The sequence below is a fragment of the Notolepis coatsorum genome (genome assembly GCF_963971535.1).
Source record: "Notolepis coatsorum genome assembly, chromosome: 1".
NCBI lineage: Eukaryota > Metazoa > Chordata > Actinopteri > Aulopiformes > Paralepididae > Notolepis > Notolepis coatsorum.
Genome location: NC_140165.1, coordinates 169,598,184 through 169,622,303, shown reverse-complemented (window position 1 = coordinate 169,622,303; position 24,120 = coordinate 169,598,184). Strand labels below are relative to the sequence as shown.

The following is a 24,120-nucleotide window of genomic DNA, read 5'->3' as shown; positions in this document are numbered from 1 at the left end:
TTGTAGAGATGGCGGACACTATTAACTGGGATGGGACAGGGTACCAAGTTGAATAATCACATTTAATGTTTAACATAAAACACACATGTAATCTGTAACACTGATTTCCCTATACAAATACAATTTATATGCAACAATGTCCGAATTAATTATACAATTTATAGGCAACTAATGTCCGAATTATTATAGGTCCTAAACTAATGGTACCAGATCGTTGGAGCTCTGAATGGAGGGGGGCGGGGTGAATAGCCAGGGGGAGGAATACGAGGACGGAGACGATGTTCTCTGGAGTTTTCCGGAGGGGAGAGAACAGATGGTGGAGGTAAACGGTACCCTATCTCCCCCCCTCCCAGTGAGCTGTGGTGTTCCACAAGGAAGCATACTAGGGCTGCTACTGTTCCTAATTTATGCAAATGACATGTCATCAGCTTGTGACTGCAACTTGTTCCTGTTCGCGGACGACTCAGCCCTGCTGGTCTCTGACAAGAACAAGTTACAGGTTGAAAAAACCCTCAGCTCGGAACTAGGCAAAATCTGCACCTGGCTTGCTGACAACAAACTATCATTACACCTGGGTAAAACAGAGTCCATTCTCTTCGGTTCAAATAACAAACTCAGCAAGGCCGACAGCTTCTCAGTTACAGTGGGTGACAATATTGTCACAAGGAAAGATGAACATACCTAGGTTCCATCCTAGAGGCAAATCTTTCCTGTGACAAAATGGCATCCAATGTAATAAAAAAAAGTCAACCAACAAACTAGATTCTTGTACCGGATCTCCTCTCTGGTAAACAAGAATACCCTGAAGACTCTGGCAGGAGCACTCATTCAAGGGTACTACGACTATGCTTGCACCTCATGGTACCAAAGCACCTCAAAGGCGCTAAAAACTAAATTACAAACATCACAAAACAAACTGGTCAGACTACTGCTTGACCTTAATCCTAGAACCCACCTCACCCCTCCCCACTTTGACAACCTAGGATAGCTTAGAGTAGACGACAGAGTACAGCAACTTGCAATGGGCCTGGTCTACAAGATACACTACACGACCAAGGTACCCATGTACATGTCAAAATACTTCCCAAAGGTCAGTGAATACCACGACCACAACACCAGAGGGAGCTCCACAAATCATGTTAAACCCAGATTTGGCTCAAACAAGGGACTAAACACGTTTCGCAATTATGCCACATCAATGTGGAACGCCCTACCCACAGCTGTAAAGGAATGTGAATCACTACCCACTTTTAAAACCACTCTCAAGGAGCACCTACGGGAGACTGCAATTCGAAACTGGCCCCTGTAAATGTCCTAACCCAACCCCCTCCAATGTACAGTAAATGTCCTAACCCCGTAATACACGAGACTCTCTTCTTGGGACCAAGTAAGGTTTCGTCGATAATCCAATGTACAGTTACCCCCCTCCCCCCCACCCCGCCTACCCATCCCCCCCCCACCCCACCCACCCACCTCCAATGTACAGTTCCCCCCCACCCCACCTACCCAACCCCCCCCCCCCCACCCCACCTCCTCCAATGTACAGTTTCTTCGTCAAATGTATATACTCTCTTTTTTAAACTCTTTTTGTATCACAAACAGTACTTTATTTGTAAATCTGGTATGTCATAAATAGATGTAGCAGTACTGTCTATCTGTATGTCATGTATGTCATATATGTTATGATGAATTGAAAATGGGGGACCCTGATGTAAATACGAAAGTCTTTCTCTGGTCTGCATCCCCTTAACAATTGTGTGTATTGAGCTGTACTGTATTGTACCCATTCTGCAATCTGTTAATAAAATGTTCAATCAATCAACCTGCTGGCAGTAGGCTTAATGGAATGAATAATCAAATGAGATCTTGCTAGCGAAAATCATTTGTTCAACTCTTTCAGAATAAGGATAAAAACAAGCCACGCTGATTCAGTCTCGTTAATTCGAACCAGACTTGATACTCAGGATAATTGTGCGCAGCCACCTCGCGTCTATGCTTTAAGCAAGTGGCTTGTCCTTCCGCGTTGCTCTGATTGGCCACTGATCTACGCTAGTTTCGCCCCCACGCTAGTTTTGCCCCCACGCCGGTATGAGCGCGCATGAGCGTAGATAATAATAATAATGCGAGAGCCCTCGCACACACGCAGGCAGCGTAGATAATAATAATATTAATGTGAGAGCCCTCGCACACACGCAGCGTAGATAATAATAATAATAATGCGAGAGCCCTCGCACACACGCACGCTGAAATGGGTATCGTAGAACATGACATATTAGACAAACGCACGCAATTGGCACAAGTGTAAATTATGCATTAGTGATATTAGTCACTCAGTTTTAACATCGATGCACTTAGCTCAACTCGTTCGTCAGCTGGCTGTGGAGCCTATGGTCACAAGTTCAAAACACTCTTAGTTAATTTTTTCTTCTTTTTTTTCCGTTTAATTCATTTATCATCTCTCTATATTAACGTAACTAGCTATTCATATCAATCGAAATAACGTTCATCTCTCTATATTAATGTAACTAGCTATTCATATCAATCGGAAAAAAATAAACACCACTTAGAGATTTAGGTTTACTTAAGTTACAGTTGCTGTAATAAATTGATTTGAGAATAGATTGTGGCCTACACAGCTACACTACATATTGGGAAGGAGGGCCTATATGTAATATGTATACATGTAACGGATGGTATCGTGAAGCGCAGTCAAGAAGGGCTGGGGTGAGTAGCGGTGCTATGGGTTAAACTCACTCTCACATCCTCAAAAGAGGCATAAACCCATTACTTAGCTAGTTACGTTAATATAGAGAGATGAACGTTATTTCGATTGATATGAATAGCTAGTTACGTTAATATAGAGAGATGACCGTTATTTCGATTGATATGAATAGCTAGTTACGTTAATATAGAGAGATGAACGTTATTTCGATTGATATGAATAGCTAGTTACGTTAATATAGAGAGATGAACGTTATTTCGATTGATATGAATAGCTAGTTACGTTAATATAGAGAGATGATAAATTAATTAAACGTAAAAAAATTAAAAAAAAATTAACTAAGAGTGATTTGAACTTGTGACCAACTGACGAACGAGTTGAGCTAAGTGCATCAATGTTAAAACTGAGTGACTAATGCATAATTTACACTTGTGCCAATTGCGTGCGTTTGTCTAATATGTCATGTTCTACGATACCCATTTCAGCGTGCGTGTGTGCGAGTGTTATATTTATCTTCTCCTATAGTACCAGAGAGAAGCTAAGGAGAATCGACCAGCAACAAAAGCAAAATTGTTAAAAAAAAATATATATATATATATATTTATCTTTATTTTTAATTTTTAACATTTTAAGATTTAACATTTTTCCCTGTGGTATCGAAAATGGTATCGAATATCGATACTTTTCAAGGTATCGTATCGAAGTTAGAAATTCCAGTATCGTGACAACACTACAGTTGCAATGTGACAGCTCTGTTTACACATCATTCCTATTCCCTTTTAATTGTACATCATTTTTGTTTTGATTGTATTGTTCCACTTTTGCTTTGGCAATGTAAACTCATGTTTTCTCATGCCCATTGAATTGAGTGTGTGTGTTGTCTGTGTATGCAGAGTGTGAAATAAATGGGTCATGCTGCCTGCATGCCCAACGTGAGAAGTTAGTCTCGTCATTCTTGTAATTGCTACACTACACTATCTATCTAGGTCGTCCTCGGATGGGCCCTCCATCGGTGCTTCCAGTCATCCCGATCCTCCATGCATCTGGCTAGCTCGCCGGTGCTTTCTGTTCCCACATCTCTCCTGAGTACGTCCACGTAGGTTAACGTGGGACGTCCTCGTGATCGATGCCTGTGTGTTGGTTCCCACAGCACAAGTTTGCTGGTTGGCATCTCATGGTGTCTCTGGCAGTGACCTGCCAGCCTCATTCTCCTGACTGCCACTTTATCGCTCACCTTTAGCACCCCCCCATACAAGTTTGCATTAGTGACATGCTCATCCCTGTTGATGTTGAGCACCACACGCATCATTCTGGTGTAGCACCCATCCAAGGACTTCTGCAGGGTGGGCTTCAAGGTCCAGCATTCACTGCCATACAAAAGGACAGACTCAACTGTTGCATGAAAGAAGTTGAGCTTGATTTGACGGGGGAGGTTGGATTTCCACACACTGGTCATGCCGTTCAGAGCCCTCCACGCAAGTGCCTTCCTCACTTTAAGGTATTGCTCGGACGAGTTGACCCACGAGCCCAGGTACTTGAAATCACTGACTTCCTTTAGAGCAGAGCCTCCTGTTGTCCTTAGAGGTGGATGATCCGGGAGGATGTTATACATTATGACCTCGGTTTTCTTGGCATTTAGCCTAAGGCCAACCTTGGCGCACTCCGTCTCCACTCTGCACAGGAGTTCCTGTGCCTGCTCCACCTGGTCAGAGAGCATGCTGATGTCGTCCGCGTAGTCAAGGTCTGTTAGGACTATGGCGGGGTGTCGTCTCGATCTCCTTGGGGTTATTGTGAGACCAAGTTCCTGCTCCCGTCCATTGATGGCCTTCCTGAGCGCATAGTCGAGGACTATGACGAAAAGGAAGGGGGCAAGGGTGTCCCCTTGCATCACTCCAGCCAGGATGTCAGGATTACAATGATATATAAAATATCATATTATATTATATACCCATTCTGCCATTCAATATGCACATGACAGAAAATATTATATGCCATATAATATGTTCTGTCATGTGCATATTGAATGGGTATTACTAATACTATTAATACTAATAGAGTAGGTAACATTTAGGCTGGTAGCTCTCGGCTAGGTGGTAAATTAAAAAGTAGATCTTGGTTCAAAAAAGGTTGGGCACCCCTGGTCTAGCGTGTGCCATCAGTTTTGGGGGGAAATATTGGAAAAACCCTAACTCCCTGGTACATCACTCTCTGCAATTGAAACTGTTCAGTATAAACAGTGTCTGAGGAAAGCATGCATTATTGTCAAGGACACCTCTCACCCCAACCACAGACTGTTTGCCCTCTTATCCTCTGGGAGGCGCTAAAGGAATCTCTCTCACTCACACAAACACACACACACACACACGCACACACACACACACACGCACGCACACACACACACACGCACACACACACGCACACACACACACACACGCACACACACTCACACACACACATACACACACCGTCTATACCGTATAAATTCTTCAATAAAATATTCAAGGCTCTGTTGCCTATACTCAACCATATCCATATAAGATAAGATAAGTTAAGATAAGATTCCTTTATTGATCCCCACTGTACGATAGCAATGTACAATAACTCAAACCATACATATATATATATATATATATATATATATATATATATATATATATATATATATATATTACCCATACGTACACACTATACTTTTTCCTATATCTGTATATATTCCATACCTACTCTTATTAGTTAATACCACTGGCTAGTATGGCTTACTACCATAGTGTATTCATACTTGTACCACTGTATATAATAATACTGTACATTAACCTATTAACATATTTACTACTAGTCATATACATATTCACATATTACACTGTATATTGCTATATTCCAAATGTATTTAGAATATTCTAGCTAAAGATAGTGAGCTATTTACAGAATACAGATACACGTTGCACACTGTAAAGAAATAAAATAATAAGTAAATGTTCAATTACATCTCAATATATAAAAAAAAAAAAAACAACACAACACCAACAACATTTGTAACCCTGGCTGCAACGTGACCTATCAGGAAGAGTTTCCCAATGACGTGACGTCAGGCTGCTTGTTAGTAACACGGCCGTGGTGGTGGTCGCGAGACAGCCAACGATAAACTAGCAAATCATGCAGAAGGGCAGCTGGCTGTACCTTTAAGACGTGATAAACCAAAATAAGGAGCATTTTGTTATATCGCCGTACTGCATAGTTTATATGTTGGAGTACAATGAATTCATTCGACATGATATTTGTAAAACTCCTACTCTTGTTGAGCTGCTTACGGAATATTAAAGGTAAGTCTCGTCCCCTGATTTCGCAGGACAAGAAAAGTGATCGCTAATGTTAGCTAATCGGATCTATGAAATGACGCGCTAGCCCGAACAGTTTCACTTTTTGTTCCTATGTAATTGAGGGTTATGGAATGCTATAGAGTGGCTATTACACCGACCCTAAGTTACCTATCAGCCGAGGCTGGCCAAGCGATGTTAGCTCACGGGAAGCGGCGACAAGATACAGCTTGTTGTTATACATTCACGCTTCTTGCTTCTAAACGTTACAACTAAGACAGTTTGTTGACTAGAGAGTCCCAGATATTTTGCCCTCGACCACGTCAGAAACCAACGTTACTTAAACGTTAATGTTAATAACACACACATGTTAGGCTAACACAGCTACGATATATCATTCAGTAGACGGGACAGAATAAGACCAGGAACTAACGTCTGTCAGAGAAGTGGCTAGCTAGCCTTAGCTAGCAAACTCTCCTTCATTTGACTATCGTGGGGAAGAGGGAAGCTACAGCTATATATGAAGTCAACCGAAGGCGATGTTTGTTGCCAAGCTAGACATGATGTGCTACGGTGTTGATTGACAGCTGTCACCAGTCTCCGCCCTATGGACAGTCTTCTCGAGGTCTGCGAGCTGCTAGCTCTGCTCCATCATCATCATCACCTTCCCTGCCTGCAGAACACTACTAGTAGACACGGCGTGTTTGCAGCAGGAAAGGGGCGAGCTTTTTAAGTTTGTTTTTATGACTTTACTAATAGAGTTAAAACAATGAGGACTTTTAGGATATATTTAGAGAGGCCTACTCGTAACCAATGCAGTGATTAGCCTAACCATCTAGTTTATATTGTAAATGTGTTTATACATAAATGTCATGATGTCATGTATGTTGTGTATGTCATAAATGTCACTATGAATTGAAAATGGGGGACCCTGATGTAAACAAGACAAACGTCTTTCTCTGGTCTGCATCCCCTTAACACTTTGGCTGCCATGGGTTAAATTAATGATATACCATAGATTGCCAGCGCTATTTGTCTATGGAGAAAGTCCCCTTCTTTGCAGGGCTATAACTTTTTAAATTCTATTGCTACATTGCCATTATTAGGGCCCATTCAAAGTCCTATATGTATTGTTCATTGTGTAGCAACGTTAAACTTTTTCATTCACATATTCATAGTAAAGTATGGTCTAATGTATAAGTATGTTTTCATCTCTTTCTGCAACTTTCTCCAGAACGTGATATATAGCCCCAAATGCATTATATTGATGATGAAATACAGTTTGATGGCAATCAGCGCGATATAAAAAATTCCAACTAGACGTACTTCTAGAAGTTACTACACGTCATCTGATGTTGACCGGATGGGCGAGGGGGCGTTTATAATTCCGTGGGCAGCGTTATACCAATCATCTAATGTGGGTCAAATGTTGATAAAAGCAGTTAGTATCGAAGATGGTAACGTTACACGCTGAAACTCACCCCAGTCTCCGCGCGCCGTTGGGCGATCATCGTCGAGTAGAAATTTTATCATTATGGGATATATTATTACCCGGTCCATCTCCAGCTTGTATAATGGTATATACGTCCAAATCATGTTGTTTATCGAGTTATTGGCAATCGATCGCTATGTAGAGTGACGAGCTAGAATGCCGGAACCTATCCCGAGTGGCCGGAAGCAATACGGACATGTAGCACAACCTCCACTGTGCTTCCTGTTAAGCGGTTGCGCGATCGGCCACCAGATGGCGCTCCTGAACCGCCAGAGAGCTCAGTGGGTCCTGCTGGTGGTTCTCAGACCAGCGGAGGGACATTATGGATCAGATCGCAGATTTTTGAAATATTGATATAAGGACGCTGTACAGCGTCCCCCGGCAACTTTAGCATCGCCAGCAATGACGCTGTAAAGCGTTTTTAGGCAGTCAAAGTGTTAATTAACAATTGTGTGTATTACTATTGATCTGTACTGTATTGTACCCATTCTGCAATCTGTTAAAGTTTTCATTCATTCATTCATTCATTCTAACATTAGGAACAGCATCTTATTATCGTGTCAATGTTCTAGGGCTCCAGCCCTGTAGCGTGGCTGTAACTCTGTTATTTATGATTTATTCAACTGTGCAAGGGGGACTGAACATTCTCTTGTTCTATGTTGTCTCCACCAATTCTACAATTTCCAGTGTTTCGTGGCATTTATCGCTGATAGCAAATTAAGTGTCTTATTAGCGCCAGTTTGGAATGACGAGCTTGTCCCACTGCTAGTTCACATTCAGCACTCAGCAGTTTTGAAGCATAATGAGCCAACAACATGTATTGGCACTGTCAGTATTATGTTCCAAGTATGATGTAGGTTCAGGATGAGAAATGCTTGCATTACACTGAGCCAAGAGCCATCCTGATATCTCTCCTCACTGTCAGTGGCATGTCAGTCTTCTTGTCATTACCCAGCATCCATGGTAATTATGTGAGGGTGGGGTGAGTCATGACCCAAGCTGTTTCCACTTCCTCTGTTCCCGTCAGGAATGGCAAGTCTTGCACCACCTCACTGGTAGTGAGGCTGAGAAAGACTCTACTGTAATCATGTTGACCTGGCCTACACGATGAAGATGAAGATGTAATCATGTTGACCTGGCCTACATGATGAAGATGAAGCCAAAGTGATCTTATTCCACCTACCCTGCTATTATTCACCTATTTAGTAGGTGTGTAAACATCAGGCTTTACCACAATATACTGGTCTGGTATCATATCTTAAGGCAACAATTTGATATTTTGCTATAATGCAAATGTTGCTATGATTGCATTCGGTGACATGATCGATTTTATATGATATTGTGATCCAGCTAGCGCAATCATGTCACAACACAAACACATAGCCTACTGGCGACAGTGGCTCGAGAGGTAGAGCAGTCGTCTGGTAATCCAGAGGTTCCTGGTTTGATTCCTGCTCCTCCCGGGCAGTGTGTCGAAGTGTCCTTGAGCAAGACACTTAACCCCTAAATGCTCCTGATGAGCAGGTTGGCAGCACCTTGCATGGTTGCCTCCGCCGTCGGTGTGTGAATGTGTGCGTGAAAGGGTCAAATGTGAGGAACAAATTGTAAAGCGCTTTGGATAAAAGCGTTATAAAAATGCAGCCATTTACCATTTTATTTACCATTTACAACCAAAATGCTGTGCAATTTGATTAAACTCTTCTTAAAACCCGAATGGAAAAACCTGAAGCACTGCTTTTTGAATCTGGACCAAAAGAAAAATAATTAAAGAAATAAGTATCTCTGAACTGAGTCTATTTGATTTATGAGATATTAAAGTGATAGTGGTAGTGGTATGAAATACTTTCCAGTAGAGTAATCAATGCATAGCCATTAGCCATTAGCTGAAGAGTAGTGGCTGTGTGTACTCCGAGCAAGCTGGGCTGATTCAGACAGGCAGCACATGGAGCCTGAACGAGCTCGGCTGATTCAGACAGGCAACACCACAACTAGGTTTGGCATGTATACAGGGACCGAAACTAAAGCCCGCCGCCCGCCAGGGGCGGTCTGTTTTTACCTTTGGCGCATGACACTTAGAGGGCTGCCCGCCGTGTGGCGTGTAGACGTGTAGTTCATAAGCAGGCCCCTAAAAATATTTGTATGCGAACGGTAAAAATCAATTACGCGCACGCTGTGCGAATACAGATTATAGCCTCTCTCGTCTTTTTTTTCCTCCGCTGCGAGATCGTTAAAAAACTACAAGTCCCACATTGCACTCAAGCCAACGGTCCAATCACAGTAGAGTGAAGTGACTGGTTTCATGGGAAATAAAGCAAATGACCAATCGGAAGCTCTCATTTTTCTTGTTTACTTCCTGAAACTCCGCGATCAGGGCTCTCGTTTTCCGAGACACCAACTTATTATAGTCTCTCTTACCAATAGCAATAGATTTTAGAACACCTAGATTTATCGATAGCAATAGTAATATAACGTTAATGCAACAAAACGAATGCCTTGCTTTGTTAATGATAACGTTGATGCAGTAGCGTATGTCGGTGTGTTGGCTGTAACGGACATGACAATAACATAACGTGTACACATTAAAATTGCGATAATCTATTCTAACATTTTCAAATCGATGCAGTTGAATTTCCCCCTTAGGATCGATGCATTGTTACACCCCTACACCAAAGTCACTGGCCCACTGTGTATCTGTGTGTATAATAACTTGGCTAGCATTATCAACAGCAGAGGTGGGCAATGGGTCCAGCTGCAGCACCGGAGTGCAAGCGATGTGATGTAATTGGCAGACTCGACTGTCAATCAATGGTCTACCTGACACGCAAACTCAAACAATGTTTCTGTACTGGAGGCGTGAATATTAAAGGCAACCAACTTGTGTTCGGCTTTTCTCTGATTGGCCGCGCCCCCCCGCCCCCACGCGCAGGCAAGCGCAGTCGTCCCACGTCCCAAATGAAATCCAAGGAGCGCAAGCAAGCGGCAGCGCGGGCAACCAACTTGTGTACCTGTTCCAACCAACTTGTGTTCAGCTGCGGTAGCAGTGGAGCGCTATGAAATGCGCTGAACTAGAAAGCGTAACGTTATTATGTTTCGCGTTTTTAACAACCAACTACCAGATTCACTCGTGTATAAACAAAGCCCATACAGTTATGAAATGCGCTGAACTAGAAAGCGTAACGTTATTATGTTTCGCGTTTTTAACAACCAACTACCAGATTCACTCGTGTATAAACAAAGCCCATACAGTTATGAAATGCGCTGAACTAGAAAGCGGAACGTTATTATGTTTCGCGTTCCATTGATTAACGCCATTACCTGCTGTGCTGTAGGAAGCAGAGGTACAGTAGGTTACAGTAGGTGTAGGTTACATGTTTAATCAAAGCCCATACAATTTTTTAGATGAATGATTGTGGATATAATATAGAAAACACATCATTATGATATTGTCAGATGGCGCAAAATACAATGGTGAGTGAGAAATATATCTCCAGTGATAAAACCCAGTGCTCTATGTCTCTATGATACACAGCGTGGATGGGCTTTCAGGGGGAGAGGCATGACTTCGCGACAGCCATATTAGACACTCACTGTACATCAGTGTGGAACCAGGGTTAGAAATTAACATTTTTTTTCAAGGGCTTTTTTTGCCCCCCTTAATTGATTTTCGGGGGCTTTTTTTTGTATTTCGGGGGCACTGAATTTTTATGATAAACGGTAGGGGTGGGACGGTTCACAAAATGGACGGTTTGGTTCATATCACGAATTTGGGGTCACGGTTTTCAGTTAGATATACGTTAATTTTTATTAAAAAAAATTTAACACTCAAATCTAAAAGTCAAGATAGACTGCGCTCACAAATTATAACACTGGGTGCTGAAATCCCGTCGAGTATAATAGAAAAAGAAAGCAATACGCTTGGACCAGCACTCACAGATTTTGGTATATTTAATGGCAGCCTGAAACAAACATGTTTCGGAACATAATCGTTCCGAAACATGTTTGTTTCAGGCTGCCATTAAATATACCAAAATCTGTGAGTGCTGGTCCAAGCGTATTGCTTTCTTTTTCTATAACACTCAAATCTAAACATGTTTCTCATTTATTAAAAATAAAATAAAAGGTTTACAGTGTTTACAGCCTTAAATAATGTTTGGCACACAAAGACCGAACTGACTGAAAAATATAGGCTACATTTGTCAAAGTATTAATTTAGTGCAAACAAACAATATGCTCAGCCAGCACTAGACTTTCCTTTCTTTAATTAATATAAACACACAAAAACAATGTCAACCATGTTTAAATTCCCTGCTTGTCAGTTCTTAATGGAAAGATTCGTTTTCTGCTTGAAATTATTATGTTTCTGTCTACATATATTTAGACTAACATTATTTAAATATTGAGTGCAACTGTGGTGGATTACGTAATTCGGTGAGTTGGAACTATCTATGGGTTGGCGCCGGGTCCCCACGGACATTTTAGCGTGTGGCACCGCCACCTTCAGCTCCGGTCACGTTAGGAGCAGTTCATAACGTCAACAAGCAGCGCGAAAGCGGCAATAGTCCCGGTTGGAGTTAGTAAAACACAGTTGTATGTTAGCCTTCTTGGATGTTGAATAAACGCCTATCATTGTCTTTAAACACCCCGCCTCTCAGACTCCCATTTCCTCCTCTGCTACAGTAGCTAGTAGCTACGGTGTTAGCTGTTGTTGTGAAGGGCTAGCTAGCTAACAGCTACAAACATTGTACAAACTGCTAACGCTATGGCAAGATGTGTGTAGGCCTATGTAATGTTAATGGCTATGTTTTTAAAGTCGTAATGAAGATTGATTTATATTGTGCGTGCCATTTCTACACAAACTGACTAGCACCTGGCTGCTGCTGCTGCAGCCAGTGCAGAACACCGGCTCCGCCAAATGATTTTTTTTATTTGCGCGTCATCTGAACCGTATACGATACACAGACGCTCCATTACCGGATAAATATATATATATAATTAGTAAACTGTCGGGGGCATTAAGTGCCCCCCTTAACTGATTTTCGAGGGCATTTTATCCATTTTCAAGGGCATTATGCCCCAAGCCCCCGTTAATTTCGAACCCTGTGTGGAACTGTAACGTTATATGTTATTTCGCCCGTGGAGGCTGCTGAGCCTGAAGCGCAGCGGGGCGACGCGGTGGTTTATCCCCGGCTTCCGTGCGCCGCCCGCGGCTTGACTCGGTTCAGCTCCAGCAGCAGCAGTGGCCGTTCCTCCGTTGTAGAAGCCCTTCAATGACAGCGGCTCTCATATTTTGCGAATGCATAAACTATATCTTAAATTATGGCTATGTGTCTAATATGGCTGTCGCTTATCAATGACTTCGCGACAGCCATATTAGACACATTGCCATAATTTAAGATATAGTTTATGCATTCGCAAATATGAGAGCTCTGTCATTGAAGTGGGTGGTGGCAGCATTACTAACAGTAGCGATTTTTATTGTTTTGTCATGACCAAACATAATCCCAACATAGATAGGAGGTGTACTGTATGTCAAATGTCGGTCATGTGGTGGAAGAGTTTAGTACAGTCACACAACAGAACACCGCTGTAGTACAGTCACACAACAGAACACCGCTGTAGTACAGTCACACAACAGAACACCGCTGTAGTACAGTCACACAACAGAACACCGCTGGTTCGACCAGCACTTCTGCCGCGTCTCTCTTGCCGCAAGGGCGTGTGCTAGTGGATTGATTGATTGGCCGTGTGGCCAATCAGAGAAACGCTGAACGAAAAGCTGAACACAAGTTGGTTGCCTTTAATATTCACGCGTACTGGAGGTGTGATTGATTGATTGATTGAAAACTTTATTAACAGATTGCAGAATGGGTACAATACAGTACAGCTCAATACACACAATTGTTAAGGGGATGCAGACCAGAGAAAGACTTTCGTCTTGTTTACACCAGGGTCCCCCATTTCAATTAATCAGGAAAGTGTACAGTAGGAAAGTGTACAGTATTTCAATAGGCAACCCTGAAAGGATTATTTTTCTAGAAGAGCAACACAGCCAAAACAGACAGTGGAGCTGTTTGCAGATAGCAAGCATTTTGACTTATTGCGTGGTGGCGATGTCTCGCAGATAATACAACTACAAGTATGATTATATAATATATATTTTATTTAAAAAAAAATTGTATATATAAAATATATATTGGCAGGTAAGAAATATGCTTGGCGGGTAGACTCTTCCCATCTACCCGCCACTGGCCAGTGAGTCAAAAAGTTAATTTCGCTCCCTGCATGTATACAGTAGGCCTATAAGAATTGTAAAATCGAGTGCATTATTTTGGGACCATTATCAGAAATTCATAAATATGTGGGCATGTTTTGATCTTCTGGTTTATGTTTATGTTATGAAGTGTGCTGTGTGTGTAGTGGAAACACCATCAAATGTGATACTGTAGCGTGAAAAAATAAGTAAAAAAGAAAAAGAAAACAGTGCTGTGCTAACGGTTCGAATGATCTGCCTTTGCAATTGGCCAATCACCAAATGTGCCAATTGTAGCCCATACTGATGGGAGGTGGGAGGTGTGCTGATGATGTGAGGTGTGCTGATGGTGGGAGCTATGCTGATGATGGAGGTGTGTGTGCTGATGATGGGAGATGTGCTGATGGTGGGAGATGTGCTGATGATGGAGGTGTGCTGGTGTGCTGATGGTGGGAGGTGTGCTGATGGTGGGAGCTATGCTGATGATGGGAGGTGTGCTGATGATGGGAGCCGTGCTGATGGTGGGAGGTGTGCTGATGATGGGAGGTGTGCTGATGATGGGAGGTGTGCTGATGTTTAGGGATGGGTACCGAATCCGGTACTTTTAACTCATTGACTGCCGGGGATTAGTCGGGGCCTCGCTCTAGCACTGCCACGCTTTAAAAGATAGGACTGCATCACTTTGTTTGTAGAGCTATAACTATATTCTATATTATAGCAATGGAATGGATACAATACTATGGCCCATTTGACATCACCTATATCGTTCAATATGTGAAAAAGAATAAATTTTTCCATCCATACGTTCCCATGTTATACCGTGGTGAATATAAACTATGGTTTTAGAGCGGTAGGGTAATTCCCAAAATGCTGAGTTATAGCCGCAAGACTGGTAAAATAAATTGCTTACCTCAGAGCAGATGTTCTCCAAAAAGATTATTCCAATTCCTGATCGCCATTCCAAATATCGATCGCGTTTATTGATTCAGTGTTGGGTACTGTAAATATGTATTCCACGCGTTTTCCGGCTCGGCGATCACTTGGGTCTCTTCAGATGCCTCGCCGGAAAAGTAAAATGAGGAGGCTGGAACCCCCCCCCCCCCCCATCAGTCTAATCCAATGCGGTGCAGTTACACAGGGGAGGCGATAGGGGGCGGTATTTTCCCAATGGAGCTCAGAGAGAGTCTGCAGCACTAGCGTGAGGCTCGATTAATAAAAGAAATTCGACAAACAAATGCTATAGCGTTGCTGGCATTCAACGGTCGGCATGAACTAACGACAAAACGCGTCCGTGGCACTCAAAGTGTTAATCGTTTTATACTTGTTATTTTGTAAAACATAAATTTTTATTTAAAGATGTGTGTGTGTATAGTATACTGTATATATTTATATATATATATATATTAGGGATGGGTACCGAATTCGGTACTTTTAAAGGTACTCACCGAAATACGTCGGTACTACCGAGTATCGATTCACGTGAGATACAGAAAAAAAAATATATATATTTTCTTTTCACTTTTCTTTTTTTCTTTTCACTTTTTTTCTTTTCATGTCAACGTTCACACGCACAATATACGCTTACCTAGGATTTGACTTGATTCAACAACAAAGCAGTCGGGGAAATGGCAAGCCGAAAACGATCGAAAGTGTAGTTATTTGAAGTTTGGATATTTTTTTTCACGACTGAGGTAGGTAGATTACATTTTTAGAGACTATGGCGCTTTTCCACTGCATGGTACCTACTCTACTCTACTAGTACCGAAAAAAGGTACCGTTGGGTACCGGTATCGATTCACAGGTACCGGTACCGGTACCGTATCGGTTCAAATGTGAAAGGTACCCATCCCTAATATATATATATATATATTTATTAACAAATAGTTCTAAATAAATAATAATGATAATAAATAATTTGATGTTTTGACTCATTTTTTACAACTGAGGTAGGTAGATTACATTTTTAGAGACTAAAGTACAGAAAAAAGGTACCGTTGGGTACCGGTATCAATTGTGAATGGTACCCAACCCTACTGATGTTGGGAGGTGTGCTGATGATGGGAGGTGTGCTGATGATGGAGGTGTGCTGATGATGGAGGTGTGCTGATGATGGGAGGTGTGCTGATGATGGAGGTGTGCTGATGATGGAGGTGTGCTGATGATGGAGGTGTGCTGATGATGGCAGGTGTGCTGATGTGTTGGTGCAGGCTGCTCTCTGGCCCACTGGGGTCACAGTCCTCACATGACCTTCCCTCTCATCATCATCATTAGGTGGCTTCTTCGTTCCGAAGGTACCACTGGGGTCACAGTCCTCACATGACCTTCCCTCTCACTGGCCTATAAACACACACAGCCGTACTGTATTGTACCCATTCTGCAATCTGTTAATAAAGTTTTCAATGAATCACACACACACACACACACACACACACACACACACACACACACACACACACACACACACACACACACACACACACACACACACACACACACACACACACTGTCCCAACAATGACAAAAAGTGAATGGTGTTTTAGAGTTAGTGATTTCCTAGAAAACGATCAAAATATTTTGATGACTCATCCTGCACATGGGGGCGTATACTAATTTGTAATGCTTTCTACGATAGGCTACAGGAGGAAACTAGGAAAGATAAACCGTTTATCTCCACTACAAAAAATAACCTTCAGCTTCCAAAAAAAGGCACATTTTTGTCCTGAGGTTTTAATGTTTAACACTTTGAGTGCCAGCCACGACAAACTCGTTATTTCATGCCATGCGTTGAGTGCCAACGACAAGAAATCTCGTTTTTAATCATAATCAGCGATTTCCATAAATTTTTCATCAATCTAGCCTCACGTTACCATTGGGACTGGCTTTGAGCTCGAACAGGGAAAATACCGCCCCCTATCGTCTCTCCGGATGGTATTGTACCCATTGGATTGGACTGAATGAAATGGATGGGAAAAAAAGACTCCGGAATCCACATTTTACTTATCAGGCATGTATAGGGATGGGTACCTTTCACATTTGAACCGATACCGGTACCGGTACCTGTGAATCGATACCGGTACCCAACAGTACCTTTTTTCTGTACTTTAATCTCAAGAAATTTAATCTCAAGAAAATCCAAACTTCAAATAACTACAATTTCTACAGTTTTCGGCTTGCCATTGCTCCGACTGCTTTGTTGTTAAATCAAGTCAAATCCTAGGTAAGCATATATTGTGCGTGTGAACGCTGACATGAAAAGAAAAAAGAGTAAAAAAAAAAAAACATTTTTTTTTTTTTGTATTATTCTTTTTGGTATCTCACTTGATTCGATACTCGGTAGTACCGACGTGTTTCGGTTCGGTACCTCAAAAGTACCGAATTCGGTACCCATCCCTAGGCATGTAACCAGAGACGATCCCATTCATTGCCCACCCTCAGAACAGCGTGGAATATGTGTTTCCAGTACCCAGCGTTGGATCAATAAACGCGATCGATATTTGGAATGGCGATCAGGAATTGGAATAATCTTTTTGGAGAACATCTGATCTGAGGTAAGGAATCAATTTGACCAGTCTTGGGGTAATCGGATCTATTTTCACAGAGATATCAGCGTGTGCCCCATGTGTGTGTGTGTGTGTGTGTGTGTATTTTTCAGCCCGCTTCTCTAGCGTGCATAAGTACACATATACTATCGATAATCTAGCGTTTATTTGAAAACGATTCATAAATAGGCAGAAAAATGACAACGTGTTTTGTGTATTCCACTAAAGAGCGAAATTCCTGATTCCTTTTTTTTCTGGAAGTTTCAAAAAACGAACGTTTTTCAAAATGGTATAAAACGGAAATGTACTGATTAAACAATCCGTTTCGACAATGTTGACTGAAAACAAGTCATTGATAAGCGACGGGCGTATTAGACACATAGCCATAATTTAAGATATCGTTTATGCGTTCGCAAATGTGCTCGCCCTCCCATTGACTACAGCGCTGGCACTCAAGCGCTAAATCGTGCGCCCCCTGCTGGCACTCAAAGTGTTAATGCTTCATCACTTGTTTGCAGGGTGAAAATAATTCCCTTATTTCTAGTAAGTTGGTTACCAAGTGACGTATGTCCACACTTGCAATCAGCATCTGCATTCTTCTGTGTGATATTACTTGGTAAAACCTTCTACGGCGAGCGCACCACAGGCAGCACACACCCAGGCCTCAAGCATATTCTGCTTCAAGCAGCCACATGCTCACAAGAGCCTTCTGTTAGTCATCAACAATAGTAGCCTGTAATCTACTGCTCACTCCAGAGTCAGCTTTTCTTAGCATCTCCAACTATTGGACAACATACCTATGGGCTAGAGCTCTATCGATTAAGCCAGGGGTGGGCAATTATTTTTCCCGGGGGGCCGAATGAGCAACTGAAAATATGTTGGGGGGCCGGGCCAAAATTCCAAACTCAATTATGCATAATATACATTTTATTTCTATATAAAAAGCAGTAAATGGCATTGTTTTGACCCCTGGTAAGAGTGTATGTTATTATTTGACAATTAAAAGGTGAGGTTAGCTTTCAAAAATATAATTTATTCAAATAGAATTTATTTCCAAAATGATAAACAAAATGTGAAACATTAATAACAAAGGGCATTTTGAGTTTCATATACTATTGAAACAAGGATTTTCTTAGCTTTCTAAAGACATCACATCATCTTATAGCAAAAATAAACAAGACATGTCACTGAACTGTGTAAAGAAAAGTGTCCCAGTTGTGTAGCCTTTTTTACTTTACATGCCTATATTAAACATTTAATGTTTTCAGAACTGTGCAAAAAAAAGAAAAAAAAAGATCAAGTGTCCCATTTCACTTGTTATATTTCCACATTTTAGTGTTCTTCAGTTCTTTTTTTTTCATTCAGTGTGAGAAATCCAGTCTCTGTTGAGCTTTAACAAGTCCATCAAAGTCAGGTTGCATGTCTGAGGTGGAGATGCGAAGCACAGCTGCCAGATGTTCATCAGTGAGAGAGGATCTGTACCTGGACTTGGTAAACGTCAGGACTGAGAATGTCTGTTCACATATGTAGGTGGATCCAAAGAGAACCAACATCTTCTGAGCATGTCTCCTAAGCGTATACTGTGCGTGTGAACGTTGACATGAAAAAAAAAAAGTAAAAAAAAAAATATTAAAAAAAAATATTTTTTTTATTTTATTTTTTATTTTTTTTATTATCATGTAATCTTTCGCGGGCCGGTCAGAATCATCCGGCCCGCGGGCCGTACAATTCCCAGGTCTGGATTAAGCCCTGCTAAGACATTTTTACAAACATGCAGTATTGTGTTACAGAATTAGGCCCAAACCATGCAGTGTGGAATTGGCACAGGGGTGGAGGCGGTTAGGGGTGGAGGCGGTTAGGGGTGGAGGCGGTTAGGGGTGGAGGCGGTTAGGGGTGGAGGCGGTTAGGGGTGGAGGCGGTCAGGGGTGGAGGCGGTTAGGGGTGACAGCTCACAGGGGTGGAGGCGGTTAGGGGTGGAGGCGGTTAGGGGTGGAGCTCATAGCTTTAATCTAGTCTGCATATTGTGGCAGCATGTGGCAGCAGTAGTTGTCTATAGAAGTTTGTTGTTGTTGTGCTAATGCAATTTGTCACATGGCCTAGAGTTTAAACGGTGATCTGATTAGGATACTGAGTAATAGCATGACGACAGAGCACTGAAACCAACCGTCTGCAGCTTGTGATCTCCTCAGGTATGTTTACTGACCACTCTCTTTTAAGTCTTTGTTAAAAGAAGCAGACCGGCTGGATTAAGGGTGTGGTGACTCATGTTTACGAGCTGTTCAAGCCTGTTAACATTTCCGGCGCCAACAGCAGAGGGATCATGGCCCGTCAGCGGCAGTGCTTTATCCAATGTAAGATAGGACTTATTTGCGAGTGCTTAAAATATATCAAATATAATAGCAATAGATCTAAATAAGTCAGTGAGTTGCTTCCAGTCAACATGCACGAAACAGATACTTTTTTCATACATACATTTCCATTTTTATACCGTGATGAATATTGTCATGTACAAAGGTCTGATGACCATATAGAATATAGCTGGAGCGGGCTGTACATGAAAACCAGCCCGTCCAGTGGGTGCTTTAAGCACCGGTCCCGGCAGGCAAGAAACAACACAAAGCGTTTTCCAAATGGTAAATAATATTTATTGAAGCGGGGATTTAAACCCACAACAATATCCAATCAGGGAAAAGGGTAGGGGAGAACAAACAAGGTATACATACAGACAAACAAACAAATGTCAACGTGTCATTCATAGGACACAACAACCATCAAATGGATTAATCCACACCAAGTGGTAAATGGCACAAGGCCACACAATAGCTCCACAGATACAGCTAGGTAAGAAGGGCAACCTCCCCACTCCACTCTGGAACGTGGCAGTGATTCAAATGAGGCGCCCCGATGTGTGTCACCAGGTTAATAACCACTCATCTCAGACTGACTGCCTGCAGGTGCAATCAGCAGGTGCAATCAGCCCAATCAGTGAGATGAGTGGCATCTGGGAAGGGGAGAAAGAAAAAAGGGTTTAGGAGATGACACACATCACACACAAACAAAATAACACATATTACATATACTAACCTGATGTTTACATGGTGTTAAAAATATGGCAATAATGATCATGAACAACCCACGTACGTGACAAATATGAATATATTTCTAGAGCGTTCTGTCTCATCTCAATAAACTCCAGCAAATCAAGCTTCAATGTATTTCGTTAGAAATCGTTCCATTTGTCGCTTGATTTATGAATCGTTTTCAAATAAACACTAGATTATCGATATTATGTGTCATCATGGGCGAACAGAAGCAGGGTCTGAAAAATCGCTTCTCCGTACTTTGGTCGGCGCGAACCTCACACACACACACACACACACGCGCTCTGATGGCGGTGAAAGGAACATCTGATTAACCCAAGATTCGTAACATAAAGTCCTTACCTCACATCTGATGTCCTGCAAAAAGATTAATCCAATTCCTGATCGCCATTCCAAATATTGATCGCGTTTATTGATCCAACGTTATATGTCCAAAACACATAATCCACGCTGCTCCGAGTGTCCCCAGTCAATGTGTTATAACGATACTGCATGCCCGAGAAGGAAAACCTGGACCGGACTTCTTAGATTGATGCACAGCCCCAGCCAGAGGGATTCCAATGATGTGCAATACCATCCGGGAGACGTTAGGCGGCGGTATTTGCCCTTTGCGAGCTCAGACCCATTCCCAATGATAACATCACGCTGGATGGATGAAAAATTTATGGATATAGCGAATAAAAGAAATATCGATTAAAACCCGGGATTTCTCAGGTTTGGTGCCCAGAGCATGGCGAGTTAACCCGACTTATCTCGGGTTTGGCCTCCAAAGGGTTTTAAGTAGGGATGTCCCGATCGCCTTTTTTTGCTTCCGATCCGATCCCGATCATGTGATTTTAAATATCTATCGATCCGATCGTTTCCGATCCGATCTTTCACATTAGTAATCAATTTTGACGCATTTTTGTCAGAAACTGGCAGAGCGAGACAAGCCCATCTGTTGCCTATAATAGTCCGGGGCGCGAGAGCGGAGGCTTTTGTTATTACATTCACCCTGAGAAATGTGCTTCTGCTTCATATGAGAAATATTAAAAGTTTCAATATATGTTTGCACATTAGTATACATTCAGTGTTCGACTTACGTAATGGTCCATTCTGGTCTGAAACGCCGACGATAATCCTCAGTCACGTAACGTTATCCTCCAGGTGAAAGTTAGTCTGAAAACTTCGCCTCCAGCCTGCTGCTTCATGAGTTTTTCCTCCACGCGGAATCTCCTCCTTGCAAACAGAACTGGCTTGACTTTCTATTTTAAAATGCTTAGTTCCAAACCTCTGACATTAAGTCTAGCTGCTCAAGTCAGTGGATATTAACCGTGTTTCGGGAGCGACGTGTTGTTGTTGTGATGTGGTCGCGTGTAGCGTCTAAATTAAAGGGAATGTTTGTTGCAACGGTGAAAATTAAAGGGGAATGTGTTTGTTGTGGATAATTATTCTGCTCTGTGTGACAATAAATACATTAATGATGATATATTATATGTAATTTAAAACCAAAACTAAGGCCTCCGTATGAGTTTAAGACGTGGACATGGTCATGTTTGTTGAATACAATTTTTCTTTTTTTGACTGCCGATTTTTATTATTATTTTTTCCCGATCCCCGATACTCTGAAAAGCACGTGATCGACGCCGATTCCGATCACGTGATCGGATCGGGACATCCCTAGTTTTAAGCAAGGCTTATACTGCGTTTGTGGCAAATTATACCATTGTTGGTTGCTGTAGTAGAATAGATATATCTTGATTGTTGATATTTCCTCTTTTTAGATTAGAGTACAGTTGAGTGGAACAGAACAAAGTGCATTCTTTAGCATCTGGATGCTCCTCCTTATCGCTGTCGGGCTGTTTTTAATGAAACGGATGGTCCACACAGAGTACAACAACTCAAGCACCACCTGCTCTTTGCATGACAAAGTAAAGGTTTCTGGCTGTAGGATTGTTTGGAAAGCTGTTATCGTGGCCTTCCTTACAATGTAAATTATTCTTTAATGCTGGGTTTTATAACATTTGCAGTTTTCATGAAATACGCTTGTAGGCGAAAATAATTACCCTTTATTGAGTTTACCAGTTTGTATCATTTTATTTACAGTGGAAAGAAAGAATTTGAGTGTAGTCAGTCACACAAAAAATGTCATGGTAACAGCCCCTATAAATAAGACAAGGTATTGCTATTTTTTCATCTACAAAATTTCATGGAGCTGTAAGTAATTAACACAACACAAGGATTCAATGTCCCATGATATCGGTGGCCATATTTAAACTCATTTACTCTCAAACTAAATGAATGTGTGCAAAACTGATTTGTTTTTGGCTGTGTGTGAGATTATGTGCAAAATGAATCAGCATTACTTTTTGGTTAAAGGGGACATGCATTGCTATTCCTTTCACTATTTGGGCAACTTTACACAATTCCTGTGAGTCTATGGAACACATCTGTAAAGTTTCTTTAAAAAAAATTGTGTGTGTGTAAATGTGTGTGTGTTTCCCTGCACGCCGGTCGAGGTTGTGTGTGTGTAAATGTGTGTGTGTTTCCCTGCACGCCGGTCGAGGTTGTGTGTGTGTAAATGCGTGTGTGTTTCCCCGCACGCCGGTCGAGGTTGTGTGTGTGTAAATGCGTGTGTGTTTCCCCGCACGCCGGTCGAGGTTGTGTGTGTGTAAATGCGTGTGTGTTTCCCCGTTCACCGGTCAAGGTTGTGTGTGTGTAAATTAGTGATGTTAAGATTCACCGATTCGCATCGGTGCACCGGCATAAACTTTCAAGATGCGAGTGCACCGGTGGAATAAGTGCGCATCGGCTAGAATTCAGGTTGAACTCGCGATGCATCTTTTGTTAGCGTCTTTGCATCGGTCAAAACCGATTCATTCATATAATTTCCTCTCATCCACTTCTGTCAGCAGTGCACTGCACAGTGCACACACAGCAGATACTATCTTTGCTTCGCTACTACAGAAGTCGAGGAGGAGACATGAATTGAATTGAGCAACTGGCTAACGTTAGTAGCCGCTAGCTAACGTTAGCCACTGTTAGCCGTTCAGCTAACACTAAACTATCTAACTAACTAACGTGACTCCGCAACACCAGGCCCATTAGTGAGGAAATGGGGGGGGGGGGGTATATTGACGACGCTTGACAACAGGTTCAAATATAACTTCACATTTATTGTCAATTTGTTTATTTATATCGCTTCCTCCAGGTTCAAACTGTGTTGTTGACAAAATACCATCATGGTGTGGTTAGCTACGGAGCATCAGAACGCTCAAACTCAAACTCGCTCTCTCTCGCTCTCTCTTTCTCTCTCTCTCTCTCTCTCTCTCTCTCTCTCTCTCTCTCTCTCTCTCTCTATCTATCTACGTTCAATGATTTAAAGTGGCCAAACGTTACAATATAAATACTAACTGGATAGTTGATGATAAACATTTAATTTCATTATCTGAAATATTATAAAATCATTAAGTCTGCTATAAGCCATTATCCCTTTGTGTGTGATTATTATTGTCTCACAGTAGTGTGTATATATATATACATTGTGTGTGTTTTTAGCTGAAGTGGATAGAAAACACAGTACTGTTCAAAAGTCTTAGGCACCCAAGAGTTTTTATATAAATTGTTTTACAGTAGATTATTTTAATTTTAATAATAATATAAGCTGCATATATGGAATACAGCCAAATCCTCTGTCATACCATAAAATGTTATCATTATTTT

The 24,120-nt window shown here is 41.8% G+C and overlaps 1 protein-coding gene across 2 annotated transcripts in view; it reads left to right on the top strand.

Moving 5' to 3' along the window:
• The first annotated feature begins 5,847 nt into the window (after positions 1-5,847).
• adam10a (ADAM metallopeptidase domain 10a) overlaps positions 5,848-24,120 on the top strand; it is a 361,448-nt gene continuing 343,175 nt past the window's right edge. Inside the window, exon 1 of one of the 2 annotated variants that reach the window (XM_084321679.1) lies at positions 5,848-6,042. In XM_084321679.1, the coding sequence (XP_084177805.1) occupies positions 5,976-6,042 (67 nt within the window). In that variant the 5' untranslated portion in view covers positions 5,848-5,975. The remainder of the gene's footprint in view (positions 6,043-24,120) is intronic. The other variant, XM_084321680.1, reaches the window with a different exon arrangement.